Here is a 21,315-nt window from a genome sequence, read left to right on the forward strand (position 1 = left end):
CGCAATTAGCTCAGTTATACTCCCTGTCTACAAAAAAAATAGGCTCATTTGACTTAACTAGTTTTGTAATACGTGCTACGCACGTGGCACGTAATGTGACTCGTCGATTTGTATTAACTAATTATATTAATAATTTACATAATAATATATATAGTATTAATTAAATTTGTTATAATTATACCAATATATTTTAAAATTATAATCGATGTTAAATTAGTTAGCGTTTTTTGTTGGATTAGAAAATATTTTATGAGTTAAATTAAATTTATTATAATAATATTAATGTATTTTATCTATAATTAATAAATATTAATCATTTGTTTATTAATTTAAAAGAAATATGTTATTTGTTTTTTAAAAACTCACAAATCTTCTCCTGAGCCAAAAAGAAAAAATAAATCTTCTTATTTTTTTTTTAAAAAAAAAGAACCCTCAAATCCTATTTAAGAAGACAAATAAATGAAGTCTTGATTTAATTCTAATTTAAGAACACTTAAAAATTAAGTTGCAGCATATAATTGTAATTTTTGACTGTGCTCTATATATTTTGATTTAGCAACTTAGAATCTTAGATATGCATCATCAAATTTTTCAAAACAGCTTAACACTCATATGTATACATCAAAAAGCTTTAAATTAAAATCAATACTATAGAATCAGAAAAATAAGTGGAGGAATTGGAAGATTATGTGGCTTGAAATAATAGAATGGTAAATTTTGCAGTGATAGATATGGTAGAAGACCATAAAATAGATGAGTATTTCAATTGTATAAAAAGTAATTTCAGTTAGCTAAAATTTAGATAGAACACTTGTTGTTTAATAATATAATTAACATTTATTTAACAGTTTTGTAATTAATCTTTATTTAATTTAATATTAAATTAATAAAATATAGCAATACAGTAATATAATAAATAAAATAAGATATTTCTTAATCTAATAAAAAGAATATAATGATTTATGATATTAAATTTAATCATTTAATCAGCATGTTCCGTTTCGAAAATGTATCGGACACTTAACACTTCGGACATGAAATCTCATTCTTTTACATATAAAACTTTAAAATAACAACGTTTCACTGTGCCCAAGTGTCTCCGTGTCTGTGCTACCAATTTACGGAATAAAAATAATTAAAAAAAATACCTTTAAAATGCCAAGAACCTTACAAACATCCTCTTTCATGAGCTTTCGTCTGAGATCCTTACAATACATTAACCTCAAAGTCTCAATAAACACCTCCACATCATCACAGTCAGCAATCTCAATAACATAAGACAAAGAAGATTTCTGCTGTTGTTTAGCCCAACGATCATACAATTTAACAGCAAAAAACCTACTATGAGCCACAAGAATCTGCCGATTAACACTAATTGAGTGGCAATGTGCTCAAACAATCCTTTTCTTTTTCTACTTTAATATGTATATAATGACAACGTGCTCAAGTTGGACTCTTTTTGTTTATGATATACGGAATTAGTGTTTTAATTGAATTAGGAAATATCTTATGAATTAGAGTTAGGAGTATTAATTAATTATTAAAAAAATTAAATTATTATAAAGGATAGTACCGTAAATTTGCCTGTCCCCCCCCATCCGTGCTTTTATATATACTAGTTTTGCATTACGTGCTATGCACGTGGCTCGTAACGTAACTCGTCAATGAACATATTAACAAATTTATTATAATTAATATTCAATTAGTTAAGAATTTTTATAAAAGTAAATATAATATATTTGATTATTAAATTTTTTTAATACTTATTCTTCTTTTGGTTTTATAATAACCATAATTAAATAATTAACTTAATTTTATTAATAATATATTTAAAAATAATAATATAGAAATTTAAATAATATTATATTGACCAAATACAATATTTTAATTTTATAGTTCAATCAAAATAAAAGATAGGTATTCCTATTAATTTGAAGACAATTTAGTTAGTATTTACATACTAAAATCAAATTGGAAATAATTTAGCTGTCTATTCTAATTAGGACTTTAATTACAATATTGATTAATTAAATAACTAATTAGTTAATGATTATAAAACCTTTATTTAGTAGTAAACTGAAAAGGATTATTCAGTAAATTTGCATGTCCCCATAATAACCATAATTAAATAATTAACTTAATTTTATTAATAATATTTTTAAAAATAATAAAATAGAAATTTAAATAATAATATATTGACCAAATATATTATTTTAATTTTGTAGTTCAATTAAACTAAAAAATAGGTATTTCTACTAATTTGGAGGCAATTTAGTTATTTTTTACATATTAAAAATTAAATTGGAGATAATTTAGCTACCTATTCTAATTAGGATTTTAATTGCAATAGTGATTAATTAAATAACTAATTAGTTAATGACTATAAAACCTTTATTTAGTAGTAAACTGAAAAGGATTATTCAGTAAATTTGCATGTCCCCCCCCCCATCCGTGCTTTTATATATAGTATAGATAGATAGTACTAGCGTTTCGTCACGTGCTACGCACGTGAGCGGCATTTACATGACCCGTTATATTTATTAAATATTAACTAAATTAATTAAAATCGTAGCGCGTGAGTGTTTTTATATGACCCGTTATTAAGAAAATTTATTTTTATATGATTTTAAATATATATTAAATATAATTTTTTAATTTTTAATTGTAGCATGTGGATGATGTTATATGACCCGTTATATATATAAACTAGTCGTATACCCGCGCATTTGCGCGAAATTAATTAAAAGTTAATGTAATTTTATTTTTTATCATATTTTTCTGTTTACTACTTTTTTATTATAATTAAAATGTATGAAAAAAAATCTTAATATGTAATATGTAAAAGTATAAAGTTCAATAAAATTAAAATATATTCTAATAATGGGTCTATGATATACTTTTTACATTTTATACTGATATATATTCAGTTGGAATTTTATTCTGATTTCTTAAATGATTTTTTTATTTGTTTATTCACAAATTAGTTTAAAACTACTATAGATCATGTAGCATAATTTTTAGTGTAATTTAATTATTTTACAATTGAGAATAGAATAATATCTGTTTTATTTTCGCTGAATGGCAAATATAAATAAAAGTGATAATAACCGATTCAAAAAATAAACATGAAAAATGTCTCCATTACGATGTCAATTCGATCCCATAATGCTAAAATTTAACATTAGGATGAAATGTGCAGTTTCATTGCAATTTGCAATACCATAATTTTTAATAATTTTAACATATGTTAAATTTGATGTCAAAATTTGGTACCAATTTTAACCCACCATGGGTTGGCTCAATTGGTCACAACTATGGACAATAAGCATGAAATTTAAAAGAACCAAAGTTCGAATTCCATATCACATAAATGGGATTTATTGGAAGCATTTGTAAATGAGTTGTTAAAAACCCATATTAAGTGGGAGGTCCGGGCGGCGGGATGTCAAGGCTAGTCTCCCCGGGGGTTTACCCAAGTGGTCGAGCTCCGTCCTAAATGGTGGTCGGGCTCCGCTGGGGGTTCCCTCGTCACCAAAATAAAAATTGGTACCAATTTTAGCAATATGCCAAACGCTTATATATGTTTAAGTTAATTATATTTTTTTGTTATTAATAGTACTATTTAGCATAGTTATACCAAGTAAATTTATTGTAAATTAATAAATTATAATAATAATTAATTAATTAATTTTTATTTAACAAAAAATGTTATATCTATTTAATTCTAACTATAATTTTTAATTTTTAATTTTTTTTAATATATTATTTAAGCTAAAAAAATCCTTTTTATTAAAAATATACAATTTAATATTTAATTATTAATTGTACTTAAATTCCACAACTGATGAATAATTTACATTTGTTGCATATAGATAAAATAATTACTCGAACAATATAATTTTATCATTTAATGTATCATTTTGCATTTGAGTAAAAAATAAAATTATATATATATATATATTATATGTAGTACATGTAATGGATAAAACATAAAAAGAATAAAAAAATATAAACTTTGTCAATGGATACAAATATAAAACAATTAAGAGAAATTCAATTACGCCATTACCAAAAAATAGTACTATCAATCCTTTGTTCATCACAACCTGAATAACTCTACCCCTTCAGATTATTCTATTTTTCTATATTGAAAAGTAAAATCACGAAGGGATAAATAAAGAGAGGGAATTAAACCCCATTTTTTTCACAAATATCATATGATATGAGTGTTTGCTAAACGGTGCAAATATTTATCTTTAGACAAATCATCGAATCCTAAACTGATCATATGCCTAATCTATAATAATTAATATCCAATACTCCGACCAATTAATTAAAAAGATATATAAATATATATTTTTATCTACCATCCAATATTTATAATTTAATATATAGTTTAACTTCATAAAGTTGGCAGCTTTAATGTTTAATCAATTTTTTATACAGTTATAAACAGCAAACTGAAGAAATAAACAATTTGAAACCACCAACATCAATAATTAGCAATTCTATCTTTTTAAAACTTTGTCATATTCTACATTCGATAAATCCATATAGGATTTACAAATGATATTTTCAACTTCAATTCTTTACCCTTTGCAGCAGTACTACTACTCCCCAAAGAGGTGTCGTCGGCATTGGTGGTTGGAACCGGCAAGGCTCAACAATCTAGATTTCATAAATCAAAATCAAATAAACACAAACCTTTAAAAAAGAAAATAAAGCAAAAATATAAAATTATAGGTATAAAACCAATAAAAAGCATGATAGATAATGAGGACAATATAAAAAGTAAATCCATCTCTAATGATAAAAACGAAAATACTAATAGGGTTAACATAAACGACGACAAAAACATCGTTGCGAACAATTAAATACAAATAAACTTTACTTAGTATAAAAACATATCAAACCTCGGTGAGGGAAGAATTGTTGTTCAAATCCAGCACCTGAAAGTTAACTCAAAGATTTTAAACATCCTGATAAAATTGATTTTCGGAAATTGTTATTGTTGATATAGGGATTTTCTTGAGCCTTTTTTTTATCACAACAAACTTAAAATCAAAGCTATAAATAATTAAAGCGAACGCGCACAATGAAGAGTAAATAGCAATAAATTTTAAGTATGTGGCTAATATTTAAAGAAATCCTAAAAAATAATAGGCAGAAAAGTTAAAAACTGAAAGAAAAAAAAATATTACCTGGTTGTTTACAAAGAGCGAAAATAGTATTAGCAAGAGCTCTAAGAGAGATTGCAGACGATGACCAATATTTTTGAAACACTTCAAAGCAATCTCAAATCAGTACGTATGTATCAATATATAATAGTAACCACATAGATGATTTTTTTATTTCAAATATATCAATGTGATAAGTTTAAAACCTTAATTATCTAGATATATACGTTGAATATGAGTAGTTACAGTAGTCATATTTTTATTTTAAATTAAGAATTTTAACAAAAGTGGGAACTAATGAGAATAATCTATTTGGTGAGAATGAATGAGAGGGCTCCCTTGGTCCTCTCAATTATATAAGTATATAGATTAATTAAATATAAAATAGTATATCTTAATTTGTTTTAAATTTACACTTTTATTTTGATATAATTTTTCAGAAATTTGTCCAGTATAGTTAATTTTTTCTGTTAAAGATAAATTCTTAATTTAAAATTATTCTTGTTGAGCGTATCGGTTTATATTGATTCTAATATAGTAATTTTTTTTAAAATAATATTTGTATAATTAATTATTTTTTCTGGCACAAATTAAACTCTTATACTTCAATTTATTTTTTTAATTTGTTTATTTAATGTTTTCAAACTTCCAATGATAAAGACTATTACTGCACAAATTAGAATTATATATGTTTTATTAAGCATGATTGTCCAGTATAGAATTATTTATGTTTTATTTATGTTCATGCCATATTTATAACAAATATCATGTTCATCGAGAGTTCCAAGGCAGATGGCACATTCATTTGATCTGTAGGAGGGTGGATTATGGACGTTGCCTTCAGAAATAATTAAGACTATTTTATTTGAACGTTGCCTTTAAAAACAATTAAGAGTATTTACATCAAATTTAATTAATTTGAACTTCTATTTAAAGTTAAACTCTTGTTTAATTAAACTTTTATGTTTACATTACTCTATTAAAATTATACACTTAATGAAACATATTATCGTAATTTTGCATGTCCCCCCTCCTTCCCACATATAAGATAGTTATAGATAGATATAGATTAGAATTATATATACTAACTATCTATAATATTTTTATTAAATAATTTATGTATTTATCTTTCGAATGTATTTTGATCATTGTTGCAAAACCGAACCGGACCAGCTGGTTCGACCGAAAACCCGCAAACCGGCCAGATCACCTGTTCAGGTTGCACCTAAAACCCTCATAATTAGAAACCCGCCGGCTTTGGGTCAAATCGGTCGGGTAACCGTCCACTTAGAGCCATAACACGGGTTTTCGGTCATTATCCTAATAAAGTAACCAGCTCATTATCCTTATAAAAAAAAGATATAACACGGGTTGAACTCCGATTGAAGTCCGGTTGAACCTTAAACCCTTGACCCTTTATTGTCCACCGGTTCAAGCACCATGTCGGTTTTGACAACATTGATTTTGATTAATTAGTAATCCAAAATGACTCATAAATTAAAATATAAAATTATTTTTAATATTGAAATCATTAAAATACATTAATTATCGTTGTTATCAAAACCATAATCAATTTAATTTAGTTGATTAAAACTAATTTAATTAAGAAATTTTTAAATATTTCTGCAATTAATTTATTTTTTTAAAATGGAAACAAACCTATAATTTGGAACATATAAATAAAAATAAATTTATATTCTATGTACGGAAGAGTAATTGCAATGCTATCTGAAAATTAAGTTTATTTAGGAATGGCCTTACATAAAGCAAGGATATATCCATTTTAAAAGAAAGTTTACCAAATTTTTGATAGATCTTTTTTTTTTTTTTGAAAAATTAGGCAGATCTATCTTATAATGAAATATTTACAAAGAGTTATAGTATAATTCAAAAAATATATAGACTTTTAAAATCTTTTAGAAATACAGAACACCTTTGAGGATCAGGTTGAATCGGATTAGAGTTCAAGGGTATTATATGCATCTTTTGGCTACTTCTATCAATTTAAAGCCAAGATCTGTTATCAATTATTTTAGTGACATAACTAAATTTAATCCAAAAATACGAGTTATGCTATTTAATCCATCTATTTTATAATGGGCGGATCAATTAAAAAGAGAGGGATTGAAATATATATTTTGACATGCTATGTAAAATGGTACAAAATGGATTAAAATAGATGGGTTAAATAGCATTTTTTCCAAAATAAATGTAAAAGTAACAAAAAAACTGGATTCCTCATTTTGCAGCCAATAATTGCTACGATTGGAAACCTAATGGCTGCAACGGTAGAAATACCCAAAAAAAAACGCGCTAAAATTGAATTTTCTTTCATCTTCTGGTTGGCTGCTACCTAACAAATTTGATTTTTCTTACCATTTTCTTACATCAAGAAACCGATCCATCAGTGACGGAGACAACAACCAGATTCTCAAGTCTCCATTATTACTGGTCAACTCTCTCTCTTTTTTTTATTATTACAACTTGTCATTCATTTCCTAATATTTTAATTATGGAAGCTATGGATTTTAGGAATCCTCTTGTCTCTCTCCTTTATTTTTTTTTCATTTCTTTATTCAGTTTCCACATTACATATCACAATTTCAAGCCACCTTAGTGTGCGTTCTTTTACTCATTCAAATCTGATTTTTTCTGTTTTCTACTCTCAATATTTATCTCACAACTCCCCCATCTTTTTCAACCTGAATTTTTTCTATAAACTTGGGTTTTGTCAAGATTTTATATTTAAGATTTTTTTGCTGTTCTTGAGCAATTTTCAAATTTGGGTGTTCTTTTATTTAGAGATAGGAAGTATTAGACAGTGTTGTTCAGTTGATCTGTGATGGCTAAAACTGTTATTGATCACACATTTTCTTATGGTGGCTCACACCATACTCAGAGTCAGGAAGAATTGCCTTTCAGGACCAATTTGGGGTCAATCAAAGTTTTGCTTTTACATGGTAATCTAGATATAGTCATTAAGGAAGCTAAAAACCTTCCGAACATGGATATGTTTCATAAAACATTAGGGGATGTGTTTTCCAAGTTGCCTGTCAGAGTTACCAAGAAAATTGAGGGGCATGTAAGCAACAAGATAACCAGCGATCCGTATGTCACTGTTTCGGTATCTGGTGCTGTTGTTGGTAGGACCTATGTCATTAATAATAGCGAGAATCCTGTCTGGATGCAGCATTTTGATGTTCCTGTTGCACATTATGCTTCAGAGGTTCATTTTGTTGTTAAAGATAATGATGTAGTTGGGTCACAGATTATAGGTGCTGTGGGAATTCCAGCACATCAGCTATGTAGTGGAGTGAAAATTGAAGGTAGTTTTCCGATTCTCGGTAGTAATGGAAAGCCGTGCAAGCCTGGAGCTGAATTGACCCTATCGATTCAGTTTACTCCTGTAGAGAAAATTGGCATTTATAAGCATGGAGTAGGTTCTGGTCCTGATTATAAAGGGGTTCCAGGTACATACTTTCCTCTCAGGAGAGGTGGTAAAGTTACACTTTATCAAGATGCTCATGTTCAAGATGGTAGCCTACCTGATGTGAGGCTAGACAGTCATGTTCAGTACGAACATGGAACTTGCTGGCTTGACATTTTTAATGCTATTAGTCAGGCTCGACGTTTGATCTACATTACTGGCTGGTCTGTTTACCACCTTGTTAGATTGGTTCGAGATGGACAGGATGGAAAGGATTGTACATTGGGTGATCTTCTTAAAGTAAAATCTCAGGAAGGTGTGAGAGTTCTTCTCCTCGTATGGGATGATCCTACTTCTAGGAGTATTTTGGGTTATAAAACGGTAATAAGCTCAAGCCTTACTTTCATAAATTACGCTGCTGTTTTTGGCTCTTAGGCTTTGTTTGGACTAATTTTTCATGACTAAGTAGTTGTTCTTGCTGGTTTTACTTTTCTATCTTCGACATGAATTTAATGGTGGCAATTTTTTTCTCTAATCAAGAGGCATTTTATGCAGCATTGATTTTCAAAAATTGAAGGTTTGACTCAATGTTGGAGAACCCACAACAATATTTTTTGCAGGTTTGGTCTTTGTAGTTTTTATTTACTAAGAGGACCTTGAAGTTCTTTCGTTGCATTTATTGCAATCAAGCATGGCATTATGAAAGTAGTGATCTGTTTTTTTACTAAGCTTAATTTTCACCTTTAGTCTGTCATTGAGCTTTACAGATGATTGACATCAGATATTCCTTTGACCACCAACTTGATAATCAAGCTAAGATGTATATAAGTCATTGCTTATTTCCATTCGTGAAACAATGTCTTACATATTTTTAGAAACGTATGTTTAGGATTCCTGTGACTAAGTTGATAAATTCATAGACTGGTCTAGATAAATATGTGGATGATTCCTGTTCCTGTGATACAGTGTTTAGAGACATGTGGAAAATGTTCATCGTGGATACGTGACAATGTGTTGTTTTATACTTGTATGATATGGTTGTATCACTTAGCTTGACAGTTAAAATATTGAGTACTTTAATAGGTTTTGATTAAAATCTATCATATATAGGAGGGGATCATGAATACAAATGATGAGGAAACTCGCCGGTTTTTTAAGCACTCTTCGGTGCAAGTGCTACTTTGCCCTCGATCTGCTGGAAAAGGACACAGCTTCATGAAAAAGCAGGTGAGATATAACTCGACATTATGCATTTATTTATGTCTAAATGTATTTTGTTTTATTGTTTCATGAAAGGCTCCCTGTCCATTAGTTTCTCTGCTGCCAATTTAGTACCAGAGTTTGTCTTGTTAAGCAAAGCAAATTGGTGTATTGAAATTGAATACTTATCTGCTATTCTGAGTGAATTTTTATGTTTAAATTTTCAAATTTTCTGCTGTAAAACCGCAAAATGGGCAAGTGCAAGTCATCTGCAGGACAAAAGTTGCTCAAAGTTAAATAATCATTTCTCTGAAATATTCCGTTAATTAATGGCTGTTATTTGACTAATCTCTGTCAAATATTTCTCATGTATACAACGTAGATAAACAAGGTAAAACCTGAAACATCATGGACCAACTCCTAACCTACAAGAGATTCAGCTACTTTCAGAAGTATGCTGAAATTGATACTGCTATGTCATAGTAGCTCATCTTTCATGATAAGGCAATTATTTTGACATCTGGGCTTTGGCCTATTAGTATTATTTTTCTTCAGAATCCTGGCATTTCCGTTGACATCACATTCATTTTCTATGTATGAAATCTTCTAATCACAGGCACATATAGTTTGTGTTTGTATATGTATGTTTTTTAAATGCATAATTTAGATTTTAATTGTTATGAAAGCTACCTGCTCTGAACTTCAAGATCTTTTGATTCTGTCTATCAGGAAGTTGGAACAATCTATACCCATCACCAGAAAACAGTTATAGTGGATGCTGATGCCGCTCACCATAAAAGAAAGATCATAGCTTTTGTTGGAGGCCTTGATTTGTGTAAGGGCCGATATGATACGCCACATCATGCTCTTTTTAGGACATTAGAAACCGTGCACAGAGATGATTTCCATAACCCGACATTTGCGGTAAGTTTTGGCTAATAGACTTGATTACTCTCAATTCTCTTCATGAAATTTTTTCATCTTCTTGAGCTGCATTGAAATATTTCTCACTTTTATGTGTATTCAAATGATTCCATTGAAGGTATAACTAAACACCGCACACATCATCAGTATTTTATGTAGGTTGGTTATCCAAGGTTCTGGGTATATATAATAGAGCACAATCACTTGGATTCAAGACATGTGTAATTTCTATTGCTGCTTCCAAATGAGATTCTTCATTGCTACGCATCAAATATCAATTTTTAAATTATTATAGTCAACGTTAATGCTAGCTGCCTTTCTATTCCCTTCAGAATACACAATAAATAGGACCAAGAAATGAAGAATAAATATTAAATTCATAGTAATAATGCTTAATATCTTGTTTCTGTTATCGCTAATCAGGAGCCTGGTGTTGGCTGTTTAAGAGAACCATGGCATGATTTGCACTGTAAAATTGATGGCCCTGCAGCCTATGACGTCCTCAACAATTTTGAGGAACGTTGGTTAAGGGCTTCAAAGCCTCGTGGTATTAATAAGTTGAAGGGGTCATCATTTGACGATGCATTGCTCAGATTTGAAAGAATCCCGGAAATCATCGGGATTGCAGAATCTTCTTGTCAGGATGAAAATGACCCCGAGTGTTGGCATGTTCAGGTATGTTTGATGTTAGTTAGCTATTGTTCTCAATTATTTTTATTATTTATTTCTGTTTACTAAATTTCTCAAGAATTATATTATAGGTTTTCCGTTCAATTGATTCTAGTTCCGTCAGCGGCTTTCCAGATGAACCAAAGGACGCACCAAGCAGGGTAAGTAAACATCTCTTTGGAGTTTGGAGATCCTTTTCTTTTCATTTCATATATAGACATCAACGTGTAATTCAATTAAATAATCTCTATTTTTTTTATTACATCTTATCAGAATCTGTTATGTGGGAAGAATGTACTAATAGATATGAGTATACATACCGCATATGTTAAGGCAATCCGTGCAGCCCAAAATTTCATCTATATAGAGAACCAATACTTTCTTGGATCATCGTATAACTGGGATGCTCACAAGGATTTAGGTGAGTAACTCCATACTTTCAGCTAGAACCAATACTACTCTTCCCGGGTGCAACTGTAACATGGGTGGCTATTATTTGCAGGCGCAAACAACTTAATACCGATGGAGATTGCTCTTAAAATTGCCAACAAAATCAAAGCAAACGAGAGATTTTCTGCCTATATTCTTATCCCTATGTGGCCAGAAGGTGTTCCTACAGGCGCTCCTACACAGAGGATTCTGTATTGGCAGGTAGGATCTAATCACTTTCTGAAAAGTACTTCTAACTTCCAAACTTTTGATAAATTCAGAGACGTGTCTCGTAGCTGAGATGACACAAATGGCTCATCGGCATTTCTTAACTAACTCTAAAATGTTACTTGCTGCAGTCGAGAACAATGCAAATGATGTACGAAACAATTTACAAGGCTTTGGTGGAGAAAGGACTTGAGAATACCTTTGAGCCGCAAGACTACTTGAATTTCTTCTGTTTAGGGAATCGCGAGGCATTTGATAGAGAAAACAGTTGCAACAATGCTCCAGGTCCCAATGCTGCAAACACTCCTCAGGTATCTATTTGTCTGCATATAATATTAGCAACCATATTTTCGCATTTTCAATACTTGTCGTTTGCCCGACATATTTGGTAAACTAATTGTTCTACATCTCGTCCTTGTTTGTTAATATTAAACAGGCATTATGTCAGAAGAATAGAAGATTTCAGATTTATATTCATTCCAAAGGAATGATAGCGGACGACGAGTATGTAATAATAGGATCTGCAAATATTAATCAACGATCCATGGACGGTACCAGAGACACCGAGATAGCAATGGGTGCATACCAGCCTCACCATACCTTAGCAAGCCAACACTATCACCCACGTGGGCAGGTGCAACCTTTTTCTTTTCTTTTCGAAACGGAACTTTCCATTTATAGATTACAGTACCGGCGAAGCTGATATTTTCCGTATGATTTCAGATATATGGATATAGGATGTCACTGTGGGCAGAACATATCGGAGGACTAGAAGAATGCTTTGAGCAACCTGAGACTCTCGAGTGCGTAAGGCGCATAAGGCTCCACGGTGAAAAGAATTGGAAACAGTTTGCATCAGATGAAGTAACAGAAATGAAGGGTCATCTCTTAAAGTATCCGGTCGAAGTTGATCGGACAGGTAAGGTCAAAGCTTTACAAGGCAGTGAAACATTTCCAGATGTTGGTGGTAACATACTAGGCTCATTCACAGCCATCCAAGAAAATCTCACAATCTGAGATGCTACATTTGTTCTGCTATATGATTGTTTTTATCAACTGGAAGACACTTCTTTAGTTTAAACAATTTATTTTAGAAAATGGTCTGCTTTTTTTAGAACAAGAAAATGATTTAGTTAAAGGGTTCACTTATTAATCATTCTTTTTTGTGTTTTTCCATGTAATTTGTAAATTATTTTATTGTATATTGATTTATAAAGTTGTATAAATACTGTTTCAAACCATTTATTTTGATTTTGCACGCTGCTGTTTTCTTGGTTTGTCTTTTTTGTTTTTTGTTCAAAAGGCTAAATCTCATTTAATGAGATGTGAAAAATAGAGGATTGAATGACACTTTAAAAATTTGAGTGAGCTATTCCACAACAAAATGATGAATACCGTAAAAGTGGTCAATCGGCTTTTTCTAATAATTAAATGAACCATTCAATTACATTTGCGGTTAACATATTCAAAAAAAAAATATTCAAATGTAATTTACTAAGAAATGTTTTTCAATATTACTCTGAGATTTCTATCAATATTAGAGAAGGTATTGACTTTTACTAAGAATGTTTTTCAAAATTACTCTACCGTTTGGATTGAGGGTTTTTAAAATCCATGGATTTTAACAAAATCGATGGATTCTAAATCAATGGAATTTAAATCCATAGATTTTAAAATTCCATCGTTTGGATTGAAAACAAAATCAATTGATTTTTAACATTATTTATGGAAACAATTAAATAGTATAACAATCCATCATTTATAAAAAATGATGGATTTGGACTTTCCCACCTAGTAGGTGGGAAATCAAAACCCTCAAAAATGATGGATTGTAGAAAATGAGGGAATTTATAAATCCATGGATTTTACTAAATTTTTTTCTAGGCAAACGATGGATTTTGTCAAAATCCATGGATTGTTTAGAATCCATCGTTTAAAATCCATCGATCCAAACGGTGAGAATTCTATAAATATTAGAGAAGGAATTTACTGTATTAATGAGAGTCTGGCACAAAAATAAATTCTTTCAAGAGATCTGAAATTTAAAACATCCACTCTTAACCAATTACCGAACAATTTTAGCAGACAAATTTGAATGCAAAGAAATGTGATCAATCCTTCATCATAAATCTTCCAAATTACAAGAAATTAAGTTGCACTAATCAAAAGATTAACTTTTTTAACAATTATTCAAACAAAAAATCTGTCAATTTCAACAAGAACAAAGATTCCTCAATCATGACTACAGTATGCATAAAAGAATTAGAACTAAACACAATCATATAGCCTACAACAATCAAATACTCTAAACTCTCAAACCCTTAATACAAAATCCAAACCAGAAACACAAAAAAGACACAAGCTTTTAACTATCAATTACAGAAACATAAAGTACAAGAGAGGGAAAAATTTAAACTTTCAACTAAGAATACATTAACATAAAGAAACCCAAACAAAAAATCATCAGAAAAAAACTAATCTAAAAAATAAAAACGGTTGCTTACATGGGAGCAGTATGTTGAAAAACTTTAGTACTAAAAGTACAAACAAAATACTCCTAAATTTGATTGTAATGAAGAAAAAAAAAATCATAATCAGTACAATAGAAGATTACAAGTGTTTGATAGAACGGATCCATGTAAAAATATAAAAAAAGTGAACATCTTCAGGTTAAAATTCAATAGTTAGCCACCATTTTATCAGGATAATCGTCAGCGCCCGCTAAGACAAAACTGATGTAGCTTCTTTGTTCGTCGGTATGCTTCTCTTTCGACAATTTAGCGTACATCTCTTTTCTGAATTCCTTACGAGCTTCTCGTTCCGATAATTTTAAATCTTTGAAACCCTGTTCGAAGTTCGCTTCATCTTCGGGTGAAAAGAAGATTACTTCTTTGTTCCCAAGATCTTCATAGAGTTTTTCGATCTTAGCCTTCCAGAAGAGGCCGATGTCTGTATCCATTTTCTGATATGGAGTTTTCAACAGATACTCGTCAATCCCTCCTGCCTTGTCTATGCAACGAAGGGCATAAGTTGTTATTTTGACTCGGATGTGGCGATCTAGGATGTAACTAAAGAGCCTCTTCTCCTGGACGTTTGGCTTCCAAGTCCTCTTAGACCTATTATCATCATTCACCAATGCACAAGATTAACTTTAGCATCATTTAATAGTTAATACGCAATTCAACTCAGTTCAACTAAGACTTAATCCCGAGTTAATTGGGTTGGCTATACGGATTCGTTTCTTTCAATCCAAACATCCAAACAATTTTGTGCCACATCTTCAGAAAGGTCAAAAAGCTTCATATCATCTCATAAACTGCTATATCTTCAAATATAATGCAGATATCAAGAGAAAAATAGATGAAGCAATAACATTTAATACTCAGACAAGCACGTATAATAGGCATCTAATTCTGTTAATTAGAATGAAAGTAAAATTCCAACAGACATTTTACAGCAGCGTGAATAAGAAACTTATGGATCATATATCTTCTAGTACATTTGCCATGCCACAGATGATCTTCAACCAAACAAGATACAGGATAAACAAAAGATAAGCCAATACTATTCAATATCAAATTGCTCGAACAGAAATTTAAGTACATTTAATCAGAAACCTGCTTACAAAGAACAAAAACATTCAAGCTGCCATATTTAAGGAGAATTCAGAGAATTGGCAACTCACGACAAAAATAACAGTCATGTAATCAATCAAGAGCATCAATCATATAAGCTAGACTTCATTTGAATTCAGTCGTACAACAAGGACAAACAAGCTTCAGTATGTTCCATAATTAACTCATTCCAACTTCCGAGTATAATAACATTTCAAATACTTGTAAGCACATTGCCTGTCAGACTAACCCTACTACAAACTTATTAAGACTGGCCATTTTTCTTGCGAAGACACCAGAACCATTCAAACTCCAGTTATGTATTATTGAGATTGAATTCGTAATGAAGAAATATTTGAGAGAAAAGGAACGAACTTGTTACCGCCATCTTCACTGATTTGATTGCCAAATTGAATGTGTTTGCCGGCAAACATACCGCGCTTGGCTCTGCCCATAACAAGCTTGTTATCAGGTATGCATTTCTTGAGAGATTCCTTAACTTTAGGAGTTAAGTTGCTCTCCCCTGCCTTCTTTAGTACCTTCTTCATCATCTCCTTCCCTCTAAACGCCATCGTTTAATCACTCTCTCGCCTCTTTAGCTAATCTTCCGATGTACAGAATGAAGAAGCAGCTAGTTTTTTTAGAAAAAGAAGGACAATTTTCACTTCATAAGAGCTTAAATAAAGTAACAGATTTTTTGAAAGGCCCAGATCATAATTATGATAACATTAAAAAATGAAGCGAAAATTGTAGCAAAATCAGAAATGAGAAAGTGAAAATGGAACAAAGATGGTACCTTTTTACAAGGATCGTATTGATTTTGCTCTTGAACATCTGAAGAGGAGCTGAAACCCTAAGCCCTGACAAATTGGAAATATTCTGGGATGGATAATTGACTATCGGAGTACCAAACTTTCACATTTATTACATTTTTATCATCAAAATTTGTTTCGTTTTAATTTAATTACCGAATTTATTTTACTTTTCAATTTGATGACTGAACTTCAATTTTATAACGACGGGAGGTTTTCCGATAAAACATACTTACATGGTAGTCAAGTTAGGTAACTGTTGAGTTGGACTATTAATTGCTTACTGATTATTGATTGTGTTTAGTGTCACGGGAGTGAGTTACATATTAATTGGTTGGTCGATTAGTAGTTTTATCATTTTTTGAGACTCGAGAGAGTGGGACTTTATGTTTTAAAAACAATTTGATTCTTGATGTACACCATGATACTCGTTATATGTGATTGTAATGTCTATTTTTGTGCTAACCATAAACGAGTTTGGATGTAATGGTGTTTGGAAATGTCAATTTTTGTGCTAACCATAAACGAGTCCCTTATGAAGTCGCCAAAAGATGCTCGCACAAAAATAATTTTTTTTTTGAATTTTTTTAATTTTTGAATGAGTATTGTTTAGACTTGATGTTTTAAAATGAACTAGTGTTTACAATCACATAACGCTTTAAGCTAACAAAATTTACTATAAAAATTAATATGGAGGTTTAGAAATCTAAGCGAAATTAATATCAAATATATTCTTAAATGAAGAACAATATGGGAATTGTTGGATAAAAACGCATGTCTTTGGTTTGTGATTGATTGAATGATAAAAAAAATATAAATAAATATTCGTCCATTTGTAACCATCATAATCTAAAATTATAATTTAGGTCCAGTTACTATTCTTAAGAAGTTTATAATAAGACTAAATCTCCTTTTGAAGTGAAATGTTAAGCTATTAACTTTCACGAGTCTCAAAATTTAAATAAGTTTCTTCGACCCTTCTGGACCTTCCTTGTCTTTGAACCGATATAATAGGTTCTGTTTAACATATTCAAACCAAATTTGTTAGGAATGTCTTCTAATACTATTCCAACATCTCTACCGAGTTTGAAAAAGAATTGACGGCATCAATGAGAACCGATATTAGATGACTATATGTTGTAGACAACACTTCTTCCATTGATGTTCAAATTATTATTGCCTCTATAATAATCGGTCCAATGCAACACTAAAATTAATAGCTCCTATCCTCGAATTTAAACAAATAAAAATAATGCTGTCAATTAGAAGTCAATTGAAATGAAAAGAATCGTAAAATTCTAAAATTATTGAATCAATAAACTGTAAAAAATTCATATATTTTTTTGGTTTAGTTAAAGAGAATTCATTTTCAATTTTTGTAACCAATCTGCTAGTTAAAGTAAATTTTTCCCTAGGATTAGTAAGTATCATATTAACAAAACCTATTGTTATCGACGAACAAAAATCTTTGTCAAAAATAAAAAATAAAATTGACGGACAAAAATCACTAACATAAAACGACACTTCATTATGCTTCCAGCTTCCCAGTCATTGATTTCAGTCCAGCGTGGCAATCCGCAATGAAGTAAACACGGATCGAACTTAACAACCGTTGGATGAAAATGAATCGAACGGCCACAAAATTAGTCCAACCCGCGGTACTATCGTTTCACTTTTAGCGCTCAAAATTTGAAGAAGTTTGAAATCCAATCTCGCCACTATAAAAATCCCCAATCCAGTAAACCCTAACATCACCGTCTTCTCCAACATCAAAATTAATTAAGCAAATCAAAAGCAGAGCGTTTCAAAAATGTCAGGAAGAGGAAAGGGAGGCAAAGGATTGGGAAAGGGAGGAGCCAAGAGGCACAGGAAAGTTCTCCGGGATAACATTCAGGGAATCACCAAGCCGGCGATTCGGCGTCTGGCTCGTAGGGGAGGCGTGAAGCGTATCAGCGGTTTGATTTACGAAGAAACCAGAGGCGTATTGAAGATCTTTCTTGAGAATGTGATTCGCGACGCTGTTACTTACACTGAGCATGCTAGGAGGAAGACTGTTACTGCTATGGATGTCGTTTATGCTCTTAAACGACAAGGCCGTACTCTTTATGGCTTTGGCGGTTAGATTGTAAATTAAATTAGTTAATCTGGATCTGTAATCGAAGTTGTTTCAATTTTAATTCAAATCTGGTGATTTTCAATTAGTTAGCGATGCTTTTTTAATTGATTTTCAGCTGTCTCTTGCTTGCTTTTTCTTAGATCTGAAGGAATTAGGCGTTAACGGTGGGATTGTTTTTACATAATTTAAATGATACATGGATCCCACTCAAACTTGTGAGAGTGTTTGTTTATGTAAATCTAGAGTGTGGTATTTATTTTTTCAGACTTTCATTTGATTTTGGACGGTGCTTTATGTTTTTTAATTGAAATTTTGAATTTCTGGACGCTCTCTTGTATTTACGTGCTAAATTTGAAGGTTTCATTTGTCATGGAGTAGAGGACAATATTAAAAATTAAAATTACATTGTTTTTTGGACAGTTTGTTCACTTCTCATGGCGGAATAAATGACTATTATTTTTATTCAGTTATTAAATAAACTAAAATTCCACTAGAAATTTGCAAAATGTAATAATTGCCATCGCAAATAAAAGAATGAACAAAGGACCAATTCACTCTCTTTAATTGTTATGAATTATTAAAATAATCAATTCTATGAAATTGGTCAAAAAGAAACCAAGCCATTATATAATTATTTTATTCTTACTGTAATTTATTTATCTATATTGAATGAAAATGAAATTATTAAGTCTAATGTTGTTGAAAAGCTTAGTTTTTTATTATTTTTGATACTTTATTGGAAGTTTATTCTAATTTGATCAATTTATTTAATTCTTTAAACTATATTTAATATTTCTAAAATTGATATATCCAAACTATGTGTATATCACATGCAGATTGACAATTTTCATTCTAAATTTGAAAACTTATTCATCCAATTGACACGTAAATATAATTAAATTAATTTTAAAAATTAAATAAGTTTTCTGCAAGTTAGTCAAATTGAAATAAAAGATAAATATTGAGAACAAATATTTTTTTCACAAAAATTACAAATTTAAAAGGAAATGTGTTAATTAAATTTATCTCTATAATAAAAAAAAAGGAAAGGAGTAAAAAAAAACGGAGTATGTAAGAGGGGTGCTCCACTTTCTTACCATAAATGATTTAAAATTCACACCCTCCATCACTGTCCAAATACACCTGCTAATAATATCTCCGCCCTCCTCTATATATATTAATCATAATAACTCGCAAATCTCAACGCACACTATTAGATCCAATCTCAGATCCCCCCATTTTTTTCACCTCATTTCCTCCTCAACATGGTTTTCCAAAACGGCACCGCCGCCAAGCCGTTCAAGTTCCTAATCTACGGTCGAACAGGGTGGATCGGTGGACTCCTAGGCAAGCTATGTGAATCACAAGGTATTGAATATGTTTACGGCAACGGCCGTCTCGAGAATCGCGCATCACTAGAGAACGACGTCGCTTCAATCAACCCCACTCACGTTTTTAACGCTGCCGGCGTTACTGGACGTCCAAACGTGGACTGGTGCGAATCGCATAAGGTCGAGACTATCAGGACTAATGTGGTTGGCACGTTAACGTTAGCTGACGTCTGTCGGGACAAAGGTTTGATTCTCATTAACTATGCTACCGGTTGCATTTTTGAGTATGATGATAAGCATACTCTTGGGTCGGGTGTCGGGTTTAAAGAAGAGGATACTCCGAATTTTGTCGGATCCTTTTATTCCAAAACTAAGGCCATGGTAAGTTCTATTCGGATCTGGTTAATTTTATCATGAATCTAATTAAATTTATGCCTAATTAGTACTAATTCTGTTGAAATTTGTGAATGTTAATGTAGACTTTAGGATACTTTGGTGTTAATTGCACATTCTTTACAAATTTATGGTGTAAATTAGCATTATATTGTGATTTGTGCTCATTTTGCAATTTTTGTAAAGGTGGAAGAGTTGCTCAAGAATTATGAGAATGTGTGTACATTGCGTGTGAGAATGCCGATTTCCGTTGATTTAGCCAATCCTCGAAACTTCATTACCAAGATTACTCGATACGAGAAGGTGGTTGACATTCCCAACTCGATGACAATCTTGGATGAATTGCTTCCCATTTCTATTGAGATGGCGAAGAGAAACCTCACTGGAATTTGGAACTTTACAAACCCCGGAGTGGTTAGTCACAATGAGATTTTAGAGATGTATCGCGATTATATTGACCCCAACTTCACATGGAAAAACTTCAATCTCGAGGAGCAGGCAAAAGTAATTGTCGCTCCAAGGAGTAATAACGAGCTTGATGCTAGCAAGTTGAGTAAGGAATTCCCCGAAATGTTGCCTATCAAGGAGTCACTTATCAAGTATGTATTCAAGCCAAATCAGAAAACTGCTGCGGCTTAAGGAATCTCTCTAGTTACTTGCGTGTCCGGATGCGAATGGCGCCAGTATTTGAAGTGTATGGTTGAAATTTTTGTTTTTTTTCTCTTAATGTTATTTATTGTTACATCTTGTTTTTTTGTTCCTTTCCAATATTGCGAAGCATGATTGCAGCTATTGATGTTTGAAAGTTGTATTTGTAACTTGATGTTTAATAAATTAGTCGGAAATGATGTATCGAGTTATAGAATATATTTTTTTGAAGTACATTAAGTTTATCTTTTGCTAATCCGTTGATAGATATGTCCTTTGAATTTCAGCATTCAATTTGCTTGCTATACAATTACTTGTCTATTCTACAGGAGGATGTTTCATCATCT

The 21,315-nt window shown here is 31.0% G+C and overlaps 4 protein-coding genes across 5 annotated transcripts; 3 read left to right on the plus strand and 1 right to left on the minus strand.

The window, feature by feature from the left end:
* The first annotated feature begins 7,434 nt into the window (after positions 1-7,434).
* LOC126678768 (phospholipase D beta 1-like) lies at positions 7,435-13,299 on the plus strand. The gene is made up of 10 exons (XM_050373670.2): positions 7,435-8,985; positions 9,715-9,831; positions 10,534-10,728; positions 11,152-11,403; positions 11,490-11,558; positions 11,671-11,818; positions 11,900-12,048; positions 12,186-12,365; positions 12,491-12,688; positions 12,778-13,299. Exons 1-10 carry the CDS (start codon positions 8,020-8,022, stop codon positions 13,069-13,071), a joined length of 2,568 nt encoding a protein of 855 aa, XP_050229627.1. The 5' UTR covers positions 7,435-8,019; the 3' UTR covers positions 13,072-13,299.
* Positions 13,300-14,572: 1,273 nt separating this feature from the next.
* LOC126678770 (54S ribosomal protein L24, mitochondrial-like) lies at positions 14,573-16,570 on the minus strand. 2 transcript variants are annotated; one of them, XM_050373672.2, is made up of 3 exons: positions 16,465-16,570; positions 16,044-16,299; positions 14,573-15,170 (listed from the first exon to the last, which is right to left on the minus strand). In XM_050373672.2, the coding sequence occupies exons 2-3, from the start codon at positions 16,238-16,240 to the stop codon at positions 14,732-14,734; spliced, it is 636 nt and encodes a 211-aa protein (XP_050229629.1). In that variant the 5' UTR covers positions 16,241-16,299; positions 16,465-16,570; the 3' UTR covers positions 14,573-14,731. The 2 variants fall into 2 exon arrangements, with proteins under 2 accessions (XP_050229629.1, XP_050229630.1); XM_050373673.2 differs by having other exon boundaries at positions 16,044-16,272; positions 16,465-16,539.
* Positions 16,571-18,213: 1,643 nt separating this feature from the next.
* LOC126678771 (histone H4) lies at positions 18,214-18,681 on the plus strand. Its single transcript, XM_050373674.2, has one exon. It carries the CDS (start codon positions 18,291-18,293, stop codon positions 18,600-18,602), a length of 312 nt encoding a protein of 103 aa, XP_050229631.1. The 5' UTR covers positions 18,214-18,290; the 3' UTR covers positions 18,603-18,681.
* A 1,039-nt stretch (positions 18,682-19,720) lies between these two features.
* Positions 19,721-21,224, plus strand: LOC126677960 (bifunctional dTDP-4-dehydrorhamnose 3,5-epimerase/dTDP-4-dehydrorhamnose reductase). The gene is made up of 2 exons (XM_050372782.2): positions 19,721-20,308; positions 20,507-21,224. Exons 1-2 carry the CDS (start codon positions 19,862-19,864, stop codon positions 20,957-20,959), a joined length of 900 nt encoding a protein of 299 aa, XP_050228739.1. The 5' UTR covers positions 19,721-19,861; the 3' UTR covers positions 20,960-21,224.
* The last annotated feature ends 91 nt before the right edge of the window (positions 21,225-21,315 follow it).

The sequence above is a fragment of the Mercurialis annua genome, linkage group LG4, assembly GCF_937616625.2.
Source record: "Mercurialis annua linkage group LG4, ddMerAnnu1.2, whole genome shotgun sequence".
NCBI classification, from domain to species: Eukaryota; Viridiplantae; Streptophyta; class Magnoliopsida; order Malpighiales; family Euphorbiaceae; genus Mercurialis; species Mercurialis annua.